We start from the raw sequence: 16,301 nt of genomic DNA on the forward strand, positions 1-16,301 counted from the left end.
TAATTATCAGCCAAATTTTCCAGCAGCCCGAGGAGAAAACTACCAGTGCTCTCAATGGCCAGTCCACTCTTGCTCATAGCTCTCATCAGACCCCTATCTAAACTAACTGTGTACTTCCTGTCTAATACCAAACTGCAGACAGGCAAAGATGTAAGCCTAAAACATATTAAAGCTGGGGTAGGTAGGCGGAAATCTAGAGAAGAAAAGAAAAAAAACGAGAGAATTTGAAAATACAACTACCTCCTGCAGCTCTGCCTTCACACGCAAGTGCTTCATACTAGCACGCAACACAAGCTACATAGCCACTAGCCGCGTTACCCTTTGGCTACAGTTAGCAGAACTATTAGTAACATTCAACACAGGCACTCATCACCTTCATGGTAAATCTACCTACACAAACAACCACTACAACACATTTAGATATTAGAGTAAAATGAAGTTAGCACCTGTCACCAGTCCAGGAGGTGTGTGGCAAGTTCTCTCCATCTCTGAAACACTTCTGAGATATTGACACATATTAATCTGAAGAGATGAGCATACACATCTGCATAGCAACGCTCTATCTCTGAAAAGTCCTGTGATTGGCCAAAGTCTAAAGAATATAAACAGAGCCAAGAGGAGCTGCAGATGTCGAGTTTGCTCTCAGGCCACTTGAATTCCAATATAAAGAAATCTGATAATGAATTTTTGCCCATTGATGCCAAAAACTTACTGTCTACCCCACCTTAAAGTGTAACTCCCAAGGTGCATTTTGTAAAGAAACATCCAACCACTGAGCTTAAAATTCTCTTACATGCACCACAAATAGCAAAAAGAAATTAAAAAACCTGAGAGTACAATCTCCAGCATAAAGAAATTCAGTTTTGGATTCTGGCACAATTTTGGATGAATTCAGCAACACTGCCACTGTGTATTGTTCAGAAAATCAAAGAGAAAGTGTTTTTAATTAGCTTCTGCTCTGATTTAGGTGCCTGACTGATTTGGTTTCCATAGAAACAACAACCAAAACTCATGGGCCCTCGCCCCCTAGACAAAAAAATAATTACAAACTAGAATTACTGCCTTGTGGTTGTTTCCTCCACCAAGCAGCTAAGATGCAGGAAATATGGTCACAATCTCTCCTTACTGAGTTACAGCATCACCGTGACGTTGACCTTTGACCTTTGACTTTTGACCACCAAAATCATCTAAATCAGTTTATCATTGAGTCTTAGTGAATGGTTGTGCCAAATTTGAAAAAGTTCTGTCAAGGCGTTGCTGAGATATCATTTCCACTAGAATGAGATGGACTTACATACGTACATATGGACAAGCTGAAAACAATATGTCTCTGGCTCTGTGCGGTGGCATAAAAAGTGTAGTATCTATAAGCCATCATAGACCTAGTTAGAGGTTGAACCACAAAATCAGACAAGTAAGACATTGTTTTGAGAACAGTTTAATTGGCCTCTTCTTTTGTTAAAATTGTTGAAAAACACAATATGATGTGCAATAAATTTGAGATGAATTCATTTGTTTAGTCAGTTTTGCTCACATACAATCTGTAACAAGAATATAAAATCAGAACATGAAAAGGGAAAACCTCAAATATTTGTAACATAATAATAAATCAGCTTGTAACTGTAAACAGCTGCACATGTTTGTGCCCTAGGCTTTCCTCTGTGTCAAATAGTACTATAACCAAAACAAACGGGCCTGAACAGATTCACTGCAGATAAAGCTCATTCAGCACTACTGCACACATACACCTGTCAAGACCAAAACATTTTATGACCACTAATGGGCTGAGGATTGACAAGCAAGTTAGTGTGAGCTATAGCTGTGGATCTATGTACAGAAATGTTCACATCCGCCCACTTCCTGTTCCTGTGAGCTCCGGCACTTTATCATAGCTGCTGACTCATTACAAAATCCAGACTTGGAAAGGGTCATGCCCCTCCAGTCAGTGCCTGGGTGATCTAATTGGCAGCAGAGATCAATTTGATGGGGTATTTGGCAGCATGTGTATGTGATTCACACACACAGGTGTTGTCAGGGAAGGTTAAGATAGTGTTAGAGGCTACAATTTATGAGAGAGTGAGTGTGGGAAGGCAGACACAAATTATGGCAAATAATGTGTGTGTCAGCATGTCTGAGCAGAACGGAAGTCACACATTTCCTAGGGGTAGAAGTAATCTCATTGGTATTGTTACAAATAATGCATTTGAAATGGGAAATATAAAGAAGTCATTGATTTAATTTTTGGCTGGATCACAACAGTGGGCCAGCCCTATAATCTGGAATGTTACTGACTGACTGACTGATCATATTTCCACCACTGGTCAGCGGAGTGCTATGTCACTGAGTTGGATCAAACAGGTTTTATTAGTGAATGTTTACAGCTGCAGTGTTGCCAACTTAGCTCATTGTCTCTAGATTTAGAGACTTGTTTTCAACCAGACTGGGTATAAACCTGGTTCAGGTCTGGACTGTGTATAGATGCTGACCAGGGGCTTAGGACTACACCTCTTTTTATGTGCAGTCTCCTGAGCCGCTCTGGTTTACCAGCTGCTCAGGAACTGCAGGGAAGAGGAGGAGCACTTCCAATACACTGAGCCTCTCCACCATTACAGCAAATAAACTACTTTCAATCCATGTATCATTATTACTAAAGGAGGCAGAGGAATAACTAAACATAAGACACACAGAGCAGAAAGAGCAGGAGAGAGGGAGAGTCATCAGTAACGAGGCTTCGTACTAACGACTATGACCAACTCTACATATCAAACAGAGGGAGTTAGACATAAAGACCTGCCTCTAATAAAAGTCTGTTATGTTCTGGAGTTGAAGTAAATAAAGAATAAACTATTGTGGATCCAGATGGAGGCTGTGCTCTGTGTGAGAGACTGAATAAGAAAGATAATCTGTCTCTGGCCCCAGTGGTTCACCTGATGGAGAACATGTTCTTTGGTCCTGGCTTTGAGTCCGCCCTGTGGCCCTTTTCTGCATGTCATCCTCACTCTCTGTTTCCTTCTCCCTCTCTCTCTCTATTAGTCTGTCTTTTCTAACTTTCTCTCTGATCATGTTACAGTAAATCCAGCTGAAATCACAGCTCAGGCTTTGTCTTTCATTGATGTGTTTGGTGATTTTGTCAGATGACGTCACAGTTATAAAATCAGGATTTGACCATAGGCAGACATAGGCTAGGACTAAGTTATTTTACAATTAATTTGAGTTTACACACGTGGTTCCTCAGCGCCATCCATTGAATCAACTCAGCCAATGATATTATTTCTGCCCCAGAGCAATTTTGCCTATGAAAAATATACAGCAAATAAAATTTGAAATGGCATCTGTGTATGTTCACATTTCCCCTAAAGCTCGATGATAAGCTTCCCTTCATCGTCACTACTGCTGGTGTCTTCTGAGTAGTCCTGGCAGCTTTGCACAGGCCTCACCTCACTGGTCAGACACTCAGCTGGCTGGTAGCCATGAAGCTGACCAGCCAGGAAAAAAGGCTGGTATTTGTTGGTAATGTCAGGTCTCCCAGAGTTACTGCTCTGCATTGTGTAATCATTTGGTGCATGATCCGTGGTGTCCTGCTCTGGTTCTGGGTGTGTAAAGGGCTTTGATGGCAGCCCAGTATTATTATCCAGCATGTTGTGGGTGATTCCCGCCCATCCAGCAGTAGCTCTACTGACTTGTAGAGAATGAGAAACCTGGCGGTGGTGTGTGTCTGATAAAGTTTTGACATCAGGCGAGAGATTTGGGCTTTTGTGACTACCTAATGTGGACTTACTACAACAGCTCACTGCTGTGCTGTTGTTACCTGCAGTTATGTTTCCTTGCTGAGCACTGAGGGTCTGCTTTTGGTCTTGCTTTTGGTCTTGGTGTGAAAATGTAGTTTGCTGAGGCTCAGTTCTTGATAAAGCATTTTGTGTTTCTGTTAACTGGGCCTGTGTTTTCATAAGTTGACTTGAATTTGATTCACATGTAAACAGAGTTTGTTGGTTATGAATAATGCTGCTTTCCCAGTGTTGTTGTGGGAAATAAAAGTTGTTCATTTCCAGCGGGGCTTGTGGAGAGTTGAAAGGGTTGGTCTGACTGCTGCCGCCCGGTGAACTAACGTTATCTGACATGCTGGGAGCTTGCTGAGGGCTCTGTGGAGGGTACTCAGACATTCCTGGGTGCGTCTGGGAAAGATGCTGAAGATGCTGCTCAGATAGCCACGAGTTTTTAAAGGAATCCGCCCTGACCAGTCTGTCTTCTCCCTGTTAATAAAAGAAGAATATTAACTTCAGACATCACCATAATACAGTCATTGTGCTTCCTTCGCTTTTCATTAGCATCCCACATTGCACAAATACCACAAAGCTCAGTGTGTTCAGTGAGGTATGATCATCACAGGAAACATATCAAATTGATGGAGCATTCAGTTGTTACAACTGAATCCTGAACTGCCCCTAGGGGATAAATAAAGTACCCACCAATCTATCTATCTATCTATCTATCTATCTATCTATCTATCTATCTATCTATCTATCAGTCTATCAAGGTTTTATTTATACAGCACTTTTCAACAAAGTGCTTCACAAAAAAATAAAACCACATAAAAGAAGAGGTCAAAGAACGTGATCATAGTATCAACATTATGCAAAAGGATCTGAATGTATGTAAAGGGAGGCAATAAAATACATAGATATATAATAGCTATCTATCTACAACTGTTCACTACACATCTTGCACTGCAGCATTTTGTTAGTCTTCTGTGTCCCATTCTTGTGGCCAAAAAATCTCAGTAACGCCTTGATGGAACTTCTTCAAATTTGGCACAAACATTCACTAGGACTCAAGAACAAACTGATTAGATCTTGGTGGCCAAAGGTCAAAGTCACATTGACCTCACGAAACGTGATTTTGGCCATGTGAACACAATATCTCTGTAACACCTTAAGGGAATTTCATCAAATTTGGTAAAAAATTTGATTCTAGTTTTATATGTGATCAATGCTGAATTTCCGTTTGTAAAACACAACTACAGGAGCTTGTCAAGATATACACATAAGTTTTAAAATGATTTTATTTGTTTTAAATCTATTTGGTTCTGTGGGAGATATTCTTTTGTACTAGGGCTGAACAAGTGATTGAAATATCATCGACTGTTGACAACCCAAATCTAATCACTTTGTCCTTGAGTCCAGGTGAAAGTTTGTAACAAATTCGTGGAAATTCCCTCAAAGCATTACTCAAATATTGAGTTCATAAGAATGGGACGAACAACCTGAAAACATAATGCTGTCACTGGCGCAGAGGCATAAACACACAAACTCTTGCTTGGGTGTATCTTTATTCTTGGTAAATTAACAAAAACATGGGCTGTAGACACTGTCTTTGAACTTGAAATGATTTAAGGGTGTGGATTGTTAAAGAGTAACTGCGCCCTAAATCATTTTTTTGTGCCGTGCATGTAATCAGAGTTTTGTTGGCATATGATGTTGATTCAGGCACTTTTTCCAACAAAATTCATACTGTGTATAAAAATATGTTTTTCTACACACATGTGGCTTGTTTCCGTCTTCAGACAGCTTCTCTTGGTTTGGATCTGAAAGCTCAGTTCAGATGAACCCTCTGGCTCCTCGCTAACCCTGAGATAATAGGAAGGACTCCTTTCCATCAGAGAAAGGGAGACAGTAACTTCTCATGGCTGGTTCTGACTCTGTCCATTTTTCTGTCCACACCTCCTACCACCTCTGTTACATTTTTTTAAATGTGCTGGGAGAGAGGCCACTGCTGCAGCAGAATTTACGGGTCCAGTTACACTTCAACACTGTAACAGCAAGAAATAAATAATTGTATAATGAATGTGCAACCACTGAGCGGTGAAAGAGTCTCAGTCTCACCTCTGGCTTTGTAATGTCTGGTACGACCGTGTATCTGCTGTTAGAGTCGGTGTTGCCCCACTGTCCGGGTACCTGGTCCGTCTTCATTCCGCCATTCTTATCCTTTATCATCACCTCTCCACCACCCTGTCCATCCATTCTTTGGTGGTTTGTCACTCCAGTGTCTTGGCTCTGCTTCGGCACCCAGCCTGTGCAGTCCGACTGCCCGGGGGCACCTGTATGTCCCCATGTCTGCGGCTCCTTCTCTGTTGCACATCCCGCCAGGGAGGCTCCCTCCACGAGCCCTAGGGGAAGAAAAACAAATGAAAAGCAGTTGTTTTCTGTAGGATGGTGAATCTACAATTTTCATGCTTATCAGTCAGTTTTAACTTCTTTTTTTTTTTTTTTTTTACTTGCCTGAAAACTAAAGTGGGGATGATACACATGCAATGGAGGATATAAGATAGGATATAAGAGCAAATGTGATTGATTGAAACTGGGTTGGTAAAAATTCTAAAATTAGAATTTCTTTGGTGTGGTAAACTCTTGCTTTGTGCTTTAAATAAAACTCACATGGACCAGGGCCACCTGCCAACCTCTGTTCACTCTCCTTTTAAGTTTTTTATCAATGACTTCATTAATGCTTTTTTAGACTGGTGGCAGGAGTTAACCCAAATCTGGCAGGGACAATAATAAACTGCAGGGAAATTAAATTCAATGTGAACAAATCTCCATGACTAACGTGTGTCTGACCTCCAGTGTCAGTGACAAGTCTTTCCAGGACAACTAGAAACTTAGGTTGTTGTTTCAGTTCAGCCAGGGAGCTAAAGTGGAGTTCTCTAAGGCCTTTTAACGTTGTTATTGTCTGTAATGCTCAGCTGCTGCAGGACACTACACTTCTCTCTGAAGGGGCAGCTCACATGTCATTATCATGGTAAAAATTAAAGCCACATGGACATTGTGACTTTTTAATTTCCCCACAGAGCAATTTTTAAGCAAACCACCATTTGATTATTCTGTCTACATTTAAAATTCCTGATAAGGCTTTTAATTTCTTTCACAAAGGGGTTCCGCCTGCCACTCTGCTGCTTCAAAAATATAAGGCTTTGTATCATTTATTACCATATTAGCCAGATGTCTGATTTTAGTGAGGTGGAAACCATCTGTACCCCCCCCCCCACTCATTCTTTATGGATCAAGGACATTTTTTACTTTGTTAAAATGGAAAATATTAGATGTGCTTGCCAAATTTATTAAAACATGGGGACCTTTTTATGCACATGCGGAAGGGTTGGTGTTTGCAGAGGAGTAACAGCTTTAATCAAATGTCTCCAGCCACTGAAATGTTCCCTTAATGGGGTTTTTTTCTTTTCGTTCTATCTTGTTAATTTTGTATCTATATATAATGATTACTTGTTTTCTTTTCTTTTCTTTTGCTATAGTTCCATTTTTTTCTACAACATTATTCATGTATTTGTCCTGCACTTCATAGACATGTCCTTTAACTTTCAAAATTTTATTTGGCACAACAATGCAACTCGCAATGCAACTCGCAATGCAACTCGCAATGCAACTCGCAATGCAACGTTTTTGACATCTTTGTGTTGTAGAAAAACCAATAAGCTAATTTTGGAAGAAAAAAAAAATCTTCCACACAGACCTCCTCATCAGCTGTGAGTTTTGGTGATGCTGTAGTATTAAAAAAACAGGTTCATTCTGCCAACCTGTGATCATTTACTGCCATCTTGTGGTAAAAGTGGGTCACTGCCTTTAAATTGGATTGATTGAAACTTGTCAGTAAAGGCAAATAAAGTATAACAGCAGAGATTTTTTTGTGTTATTTCTACAGTCCACGACACTGGACAGGAAACCAAGCAATGGTTAACAATGAGGTTACACAACCTTCTACAAGGCCCACACTGCCAAATACTGTTCACAGTCAACCTGGGGCTTTAAGGGCCCTGTGGCTCTGTGGCCTTGGTACTTCAATCTGATACATGATGATTTGGAGAGATGTCACGTGACTGATTTTGCCACTTAAGAAGAAACACCTGAGGTCGCCATGTCTGTTCTGTGTGTATAAGGTCATTGCTGCATTGTCTGAAAAATAGGGAACTATATGAAACAACAATCCGCACCGATATAGATGTGATCACTATCAGAAGAACACTACACATACTGCACTTTCTCCCTCAGGTCCTACAATATGAATGATTAAAATAATTATCCAGTAATATCCAGTATACCTGCGGTAGAGTTCTGAGTGTTTGTAAGCACAGCTGGGAGGTCTTTGGCTCTTTCCACCTGGATGTTAGAGGACACCGGGGTAAACTGATCCGGTTGTTTTTCTGAGTGAGCTGAGCTGATTACATCCTGTGATTCACTGAGAGTCGTTCTCTGTAAAGGGTCAGGACTGTCCAAAGGTCCCACCCTGTCACAGCCCCTGTTTTCATGTTCAGATGGACTCAGAGGGTCTGTTAGTGTGGGTCCTGAGGGATAACAGATGGATGCTTGTGGGTCCAGCTGTTTTGGAGAAACTGACCCATTGAGTTCATCAGCACATTCACCACCGGAGGCCTTACTGAACAAAGAGGGGTGGGTCTCCCCACTCTCTAACCTGCTGTTTTTGAAAGCAGAGGCCTCACCCTTGGCTTTTATTATGCCAGCATTACACGAGGCTCCTTGATTTTGGAGTTTTTGTTGGCTCTCTTTGCTCAGTAATTCACTTCTCGTGCTACTCTGATTCACTGCGCTGGGAGAGAGACAGGTCACACTGAGCTTGTGTTGGCCAGAGAGCGTTTGTGAGACCAGGTCACCATGGCTCACTCTCCTGTCCGGCAAAAGTTGCTCCTCAGCGCCGTGGTTCAGAGAAAGGGCACGTTCCTCCTCTGAAGTCTGGCCTCTCTCTGACTGTACACCTTCGAGTGAAGCAGCAGTTGACATAACATCGCCCGCAGAGCTCAGAGTCTCTGCGGCCGTGTTTACATGACTGTGTTTGTGTGGGCGTAGCGTCAAGCCTGGAGCTTCAGGAGGCTTAGATTCAGCTGATACTGTAGCCTGACTGGAATTGCTGCATTCAGTCATGTGGATATTTGGCTGTTCCCTCCCAAAGTGGACAGACAGTGGAGATTTAATGCTCTCCATCTTAGGCGTGGGTAAAGAGTCGCTTTGGTCCAAGGCCTTTTGATGTCCTAGCTGTTGATGGTCCCTTCCCTCATTGCTACTTTCCGTGGTGACGGAGCTCTGAGCTTTACTCTGGATCACTTCTGGGAGCAATGCTTCCATGTCACGTCTCTGTGGGGGACTGGTACCTGCTTGCCGCTCAATCTGCGGTTCAATGAGAGCCAGCTGCTCGTCAGATATGATCTGAAGGCAGATCTGGAGGTCTGCTGTATGAACATGAAACACATTCTGAGCAGCTGGTTGCACCTGGTCAAAGGGTACGATGTGACAAGGTACATTTGGGGTGTTTGGGCTGGCATATACTCTGTTTACAGGGTTTAACTGGTCTGATGGCGGCAGGAGTTGTGAGTGTGACAGAGGGGGGTTAGAGTTGAGCTGTCCTTGTGAGTAAGTTGTAATGGCAGAAACAGATGTCTGATTTCTTGCTGTGGTTATGGTAGGTATAGCAGGGTAGTTTGCAGCCGCGGGTGCAACAGTTCGGGGTAATTGCATAGGCGCTGAGCCTGCTGCAGATTTCGGGGGCTGTATCAAGGTGCTGCATAATCCTGCTTGATGATCATGTAGACAGGTTGTGGTTATTGTGGTTGCTGCAAACTGCCTGTGCACTACAGGTAGACTAGATGTCACATTTTCACTGAGTCTCGATGTTTTGGCTTGACACAGGGTTGTGGCCCTGCAAGACAAGAGAGGCTGGGCTTGTGTGGAATTGACAGCACCGATCTTTTTGATATCACAAGTCTGCATCGGCGGTGAGGTGACAGGATCACCACATGTCCTATCTGAAGTTGTGACCGAGGGTGAGGTTTGCTCAGGTTGAGAAGATGACAGAGCAGAGGTGAAAGTGCATCCATCACTTCCTGTTGGTTTATCCACAACATCCGGTGAAGCATTTGAATCAGGTTCAGCAGCATTAGGTAACTTGAGCTGGTACTTGGGCAGAAAGCTGGTCTTGGCAGCAGAGGGGATGCAAGTGGCTGGCAAAGCGCTAACAGACGCCGAATTTGCATTGATTATGCATGGCAAGAAGAGAGCTCCTTTGAACTGAGTGTGTTTTTGATTGTTTTGAACGTTGATATAACTGAGATTTGTATCTTGCTGAGGCGCACTGCCAGTGACCAAGGGAGGGGGGTGTGTCAGTGTGTTTGGGTCAGGCTCCATCTCCAGGGGGCAAATTATTTTGTCATCAGTTCTCTGCTTTTTCCTATCGGAGGGAACATGGGCTCCGCAGAGCTGAGAGGTGGACTCAGGGTGTTGCTCTTCATGAATCAATCTCCCTGCCTCTGTGCTGCTCATGCTGTCTGTTTTGTGGCTAACCAATAATCCAGTTGAAGGTAACGGCAGCACTGACGACAAATTCCTCCGCAGGGGAGTCTTGAGAGAGCTGTATGATGACTGAAGCTGGTTAGTTCCTAGATCCACAGCAGAGACGAGGGATAGCTTGGCAGGAGGGCAGCCTGGATGGCACACTGTCACACTGCTGGTCGCCATGTTGATTGTTGAGCCTGTTGTTGTTACCGTCTCCTTATGAATTGCTGACAACCTTTTTTGTGGACCCTGAACAACCTCATGCTCTAGGTTGATACATTTCTTGCCTTTGATACCAGTGTTATCAACACCTTTCTCAGCTTTGTAGAGCTTCTTAAACGTCCCGCCCCCGTACATGTACCACTTGTTGTAGGCGAACTTCTGTGCTTTCTTCCTCCGGAACTTTCTGTTGCTTGGCTCTCCACAAATGTCACCGCCATCCCCGTCACAACTGAGACTGCTGGTGGTGCACGCCTCCTCCACGGATGAATTCATGAAGAGACCGTCTGTTGCGTGGTTGCAGTCTACAGCTGTCTGGCGGACTAGTGGCCGGTGGGTGGATGACTGCTGGTTCACAGGCTTGATGGCAAAACCTGTTGGATTGATCTGGCCAGAACTTCCCCTGCGAATGAGTGTTACATAATCGCTCTGATAGGAGGAGGTTGGGCTGCTCCCCTCCGGCTGCAGAAGGGTAACACTGAAGGGGAGGGAGTTGCTGCGGGTTAAGGGGGCATGCTCTGTGGTGGTGGAGTGTTGAGTGGGCACAGAGCTGTACAACCCAGGCTTCCTGTTTCTTTGTAACCCGAAGTTTGGAGTCTTACTGAGCCTCATGTCAAAGTGAAAGGAGTCCTTGTACGTGTATGGCATGGGGAGGTCAATGCTACCCTGCTTTGACAGAACTGTCTTCCGTGGCCTTACATTCTCCAGCTGTTTGTCCTCCACAACAGCTGTATTCTCAGAAATGAGCTTAGATATGCGCTCCTCCAGCGTCTTCTGCTCCTGCTCTCTTGCACCTTTGGGCTCCTGCACACCTTGGCCTGGTTCTGAAGGCGTGCGTGTGTTGGTGGTTTCGACAAGATGCTCTTTGTTGGATTCGGTGAGGGAATCCATACTGTGGTCAGGTAAAACACTGCCAGGGCTCAGGTAGTGGTCACTGCTCTCACTGAAGCCGGAGTCCGTGCTCTCATGGCTCTGCGACTTCCCTCTGGATACAGAGCTCTCCCACTGCTTAGAGAACAGAGTGGCCTCTTGCCTCTGAAGGGGAAGATGTCGGACAATCAAAGGAGGTTTTTCATTTTCCACCCTCAGTTTTTCTTCTTCTTGTATTACCTTTGCACTTTCATTTGGTTCTGTCTTATGACCTGCAGGGGTCAACTCATTCTGTTCACTGACAGACCCTTGTGTCTTCACAGAGTAAACCTTTGTAGTATTGGCTGGACAGGTAATCTCAGCAGCAGGTAGTGTGGCATCCTTCTCTACGCTGCCTGACTCCTCGCTGTGCTCGTCCAGAGACAAACTGGAGTTGTGAGTCTCTCTGGAGCTGGACACACTGTCCAAGCTGCCCAGGCTGCTCTGCTCTGACTCTGATGAGAGGCGGGCATGAGCCTGAGTACGTTTATGTTTATAGAGGTTGCTCTGAGTCTTAAAAGAAACTCCACAGGTGGTGCAGGGGTAAGGCCGCTCCCCTGTATGGCAGCGAAGATGCTTCTCAAGCACGCTGGGCTTCATGCAGTCCCGTCCACAGTGAGGACACACATGCTTTCCTGCTGATTTGGGTCTGGCTGTAGGAGCAGCAGTTGCCAGACTCAGTCCCGGTGTAGAAGGCAGCCCACTAGCAATGTGGAGTGTCAGAAAGGAGAGCGTCTCCTTGGAGAAGAGTGGCGGCATGGCAGCTGCAGGAAGCTGCTGGTAAGTCTGCGCTGATAGAGCTGGCACTGTGTGGACATAAACAGCCGTCAGCGGGGCCTGGATGTCCATCCTTTTCTCTGTCTGTGCTGCAACAGAGCTGATGTGCACTGGAGCACTCGCCAATCCTGGCTTGCCAGTCTCCATGGTAACACTGCTGCTGTCGTGATGTACCAGTGCCAGGTCTCTAATTACCTGTAAGATAAGAACAGTTTGCATTAGACCTCTGCTTTGCCTTAGATCAAAAAAGGCAGATCTGCCTATTTGAGCAGGGATGTGTCTAGGCCTTGGTTATTTTATTGCACCAGTGGAACAGAGAAAATGAGCACAGCAATTAATAAATGTACTAAAGCAGTTAATGATGACAAATAAGCAGTACCCTCTTGGACAGATGGCTAATAAAGCAATTAATCCTGTCTGGATTCTGCATGGTGACAAAACCCAGGGAGATGTGTTTTGCAATGATGTCCACAATTCCACAACATCAAAACAAAAACACATCTAGATCTGAGTAGATCTGATACCCATGGTAAAAGTAGATGCACGTGAATCTCTAGGTGGTGCAGGAATACAACAATGGCTTAAGATTTGTTTTGTTTGCAGGCAGTGGAAATATATGAGAAAAAAACATGGAGAGAAATGTATATATACAGTAGAGCGAAGCAGGGGATGATGTAGGAGTGTGACTCACATCAGCAGAGGGGTGAGGGAGGGAGATCAGATACTCATACAGTACATCAGAGGCTTTTATCTCCCCAAATGAAAAGTGTCTGCTGACATTAGCTGTTGCCTGTCACTAGTCTGCACCAGTTCAATGCACACCCTTGATTTCCACAGTTGTATGTGGCAGCTTTGTCTCATGACAGATTGTCATATTTGTGCAGTAATCTAATCAAAGCGTAAAGCCACCTACATGAAAAACAGCTTCACATTAGGGCAAGGCAAATTTCATTTCCTGTTGCCGTAATGCTGCTTCTACATGTATGATGTGATTTTGCATAATTCACCCACAGAACTACAGCTGGCACGGAGCACACTCTTTGTTAGTCATACAGCATGAGAACGCCCACGTTAAGATACTTTTTGTGTTGCTGTTGTAACTAGGAAAGTTTGATTCTGTTCATATTCAAGTGAAATGGAGAAGCGCTGTGTGAGTGTGTTTTAATTTTTAGATCTGCCATCTAACTGTAATGTTCTTTCACTTCCGTACTGCTATGTAAATATGTCATATTGCTGCACATGCAGGAACTTCATGCAGAAATATAACCTTTGAATTATTAAAACGGATGTTCTTCTTCTACAAGCACTCGTAGTCAGTTTAAAACTGCATTCAAGTGGAACGTGACTAAAAAGAGGTCAAACTGTTCTGAAAAACAGCCTTTGCTTGAGGTAAGAACAAACATTAGCAAAAATGACAAGCAACAAAAATGTAAACAAAAAGAAAGCCTTTTTAGATTCCTCAGTTTTCCTCTAACACTATGAGAAATAACTAGTTCTTGTTTTACTTTTGTAAAATAATAACTGAGCTTGATGAGATTGAGAAATGAGCTTGATAGAGTGGATCTCTGTCAAGCTCATTTCTGAATCTCATCAACAATTGTTCTGACTTTATAAAAGGCATGTTTGAAAAGAGGAAATATCTGATGTTGTGTTGCCATCACACAGTGTAGGTAGGAATAACACTACAAGAAACCACAACATGACAGAACTAGGCCGAAACTCGAGGGCAACAGTTAAGAAAAACAGAAACTGTAAAAGACAATCAAGTCACTTACCGTCTTGTTTCACTCTTCCATCAGTAACAGTTATCCAGCTCAAAGAGTCTTCTGCCCTGAACAGCCCCATCCTCTGTGCGTGTACCTGCTCTTTTCAATCTGTTCTGTCATCCAGGCTGCGCGTTCCTCTCCAACCTGAATTTCTCTCACAGCTCTTTGACATGAACTGTTCCTTGTCACAAGGAAGCGGAACAAATGCAAATGAGAGAGAAGATGCACTATGAAAGTGGTGAGGCAGAGAGTAAAGAGAGTGAGAGAGAGAGAGGAGGGCTGGCTGGGTTGCTCGAGGGGAGGTGTGGCTGTCAAACAAAGACTTCCGGAGGACAAGTTGAAAACATAGATTTCACAAAGTGATCAGCAGCAGTGAGAAAACACAGAGGCCCTGAGCACAGATGGAAGGATCTAAGGCTAATAACACAGTGTTGTGCACATGTTAAAGTGGCTGTTTGGCAGAGGAAGCGTGAGCTTATCTTCAACAGTCACATTGGCTGAATTACTGACTTTACCATCAACAGTTTGAGGCAGTACCTGACTTCTGGCTCACTTAAATAATCGCACCTTCACCCACCTATTTCCTCCCACACACTGGATTTCATACACCCACATAGACCACGGCGCAGCAAATGTTGATGTGGCAGCTTGGCTTCAAGTGCACTGCTCGCACTCTCTCAGGCAGAGAACAAATGGATGTGTTGTGAGTGGCTGGAATGAATTTCCCACGTCCAACCACAGCCCCCATTACAGTATGTATCATTTTGCAGGGATACACCAGTTCACACTACACATGCCTACAGTATTACAGTTGCCTTTTTTTTCTTTTCTTTTTTTTAATCGTAATGTCTCATTTGTATTCACACGCTGTTGTTGCATTTACTGTTGCTGGTAGTGAAAAAACTATTGATTTAGGAAACAGAATACATTCTATTCTTATCTGTTTGATTTGAGAGCCAAACATCTGACCAGTGTGAATTTGTGTTGTCCATATATCAATGCCGTCATATGACAGTGCCTGCGACACATTTGGTAACTACATCACTATGACCCTTTCTGGACATCTCCAGAATACGATATCACAATAACCTGTGAGTGGTACATTACATAATTTAGGTGGCCTCAAATGTTACAAGTTGGGGGCATAATTACACCATGACTGCATTAAACTTTACATAATGAAGTTGATATGGCTAAGGTGTTAGCAAATAATTTTACATTAGCATTCATTTGAAATCCTGGCAAATTTATAGGTAAGTCCAATATTCGCTTTTCTTTTAGCTCTCGTTTGGTCTCCACACAAAAATATCTGCTTCTTCAGCAATATCTTTTTGAAACTGTAAAACCCAAACATTGAGCTGAAAGAACTTTAATTGCACCATAGAGGCAAGTGAAACTGCAGAGACGGACGTGATAAACCATTTCAACGTTACACTGGATCATTTGATCCACTCTTTAAAAAATTATTGACTACAGCAACTTTAAGTTTACTCTGTTTTTATTTTTCCATGTAAATAAATGAAAAACCTTGAAAAATGTCTCTTCTCTCAATCCCGCTTGATGTAAGTGACGTTTTCAAAGCTCTGGCTTTTGAACAATATGTCATGGTGTGGGATCAACCATGCAATTATCAGATGGCATCTGCTGAAAGAAAACAAATAGTTTTTTATATCATTTCACTGCTACAGACTCTCACTGGTCTCCAAGGCAACTGCAGGCTGGTCTGCCAAGTGCATGGTTTGTGTTGACATGGTAACAAGACACCTCCTACCACGCATGTTTTCTACCGTCTTTACATAGCTCACAGTCCTGCAGGGTGGAAGCAGAGTTCCGGGCATGTTCATATGTTCATATGTTTTTACAGACTTGACTGAGTCAAACCAACTGTTTTTAAATTGCACTATGTATGTTGTATATATCAATTTGTACTTGTGTGTTCTCTGATTTATTGTTGTTGATAGATGATATTTTGGCTGTTAGTCAATTTACTAGGATACAATATTAATTCCAGTTTTACACCTGATGATCAGCAGTGGCAAAGACTTGATGAACCTCTGCATTAAGCAACTTCACTGTCTTGTTGCTGTTAGTCAGACATTCCTCCATGTGGGTGCAGCTGCAAATGTGTTTTCAGCCACTGAGTGGGATTGTCAGACACATCTTGAGCTACACCACTAATGTTGACATGAGCTCAGTAGTCACACACATCTCTTAATATAATGCTATAAAAAGCTAATGTCATCATGCAAGAACTACCACTAAAATACACCTTCAATCACGTGAG

The 16,301-nt window shown here is 43.2% G+C and overlaps 1 protein-coding gene across 1 annotated transcript; it reads right to left on the reverse strand.

Moving 5' to 3' along the window:
* Window positions 1-3,098: 3,098 nt before the first annotated feature.
* znf831 (zinc finger protein 831) lies at window positions 3,099-12,398 on the reverse strand. Its single transcript, XM_022745027.1, has 3 exons — window positions 8,105-12,398; window positions 5,880-6,163; window positions 3,099-4,250 (listed from the first exon to the last, which is right to left on the reverse strand). Exons 1-3 carry the CDS (start codon window positions 12,396-12,398, stop codon window positions 3,354-3,356), a joined length of 5,475 nt encoding a protein of 1,824 aa, XP_022600748.1. The 3' UTR covers window positions 3,099-3,353.
* Window positions 12,399-16,301: the final 3,903 nt, after the last annotated feature.

The sequence above is a fragment of the Seriola dumerili genome, unplaced genomic scaffold, assembly GCF_002260705.1.
Source record: "Seriola dumerili isolate Sdu_G_001 unplaced genomic scaffold, Sdu_1.0 BDQW01000088.1, whole genome shotgun sequence".
In the NCBI taxonomy this organism is placed as follows: domain Eukaryota; kingdom Metazoa; phylum Chordata; class Actinopteri; order Carangiformes; family Carangidae; genus Seriola; species Seriola dumerili.

Coding starts and splice junctions, on each gene's coding strand:
- znf831 (XM_022745027.1), bottom strand. CDS start 12,398: ATGGAGACTGGCAAGCCAGGATTGGCGAGTGCTCCAGTGCACATCAGC. Junction 6,164..8,104: donor CACTCAGAACTCTACCGCAG/GTATACTGGATA, acceptor TTCTTCCCCTAG/GGCTCGTGGAGGGAGCCTCC. Junction 4,251..5,879: donor CAGACATTACAAAGCCAGAG/GTGAGACTGAGA, acceptor TTTTATTAACAG/GGAGAAGACAGACTGGTCAG.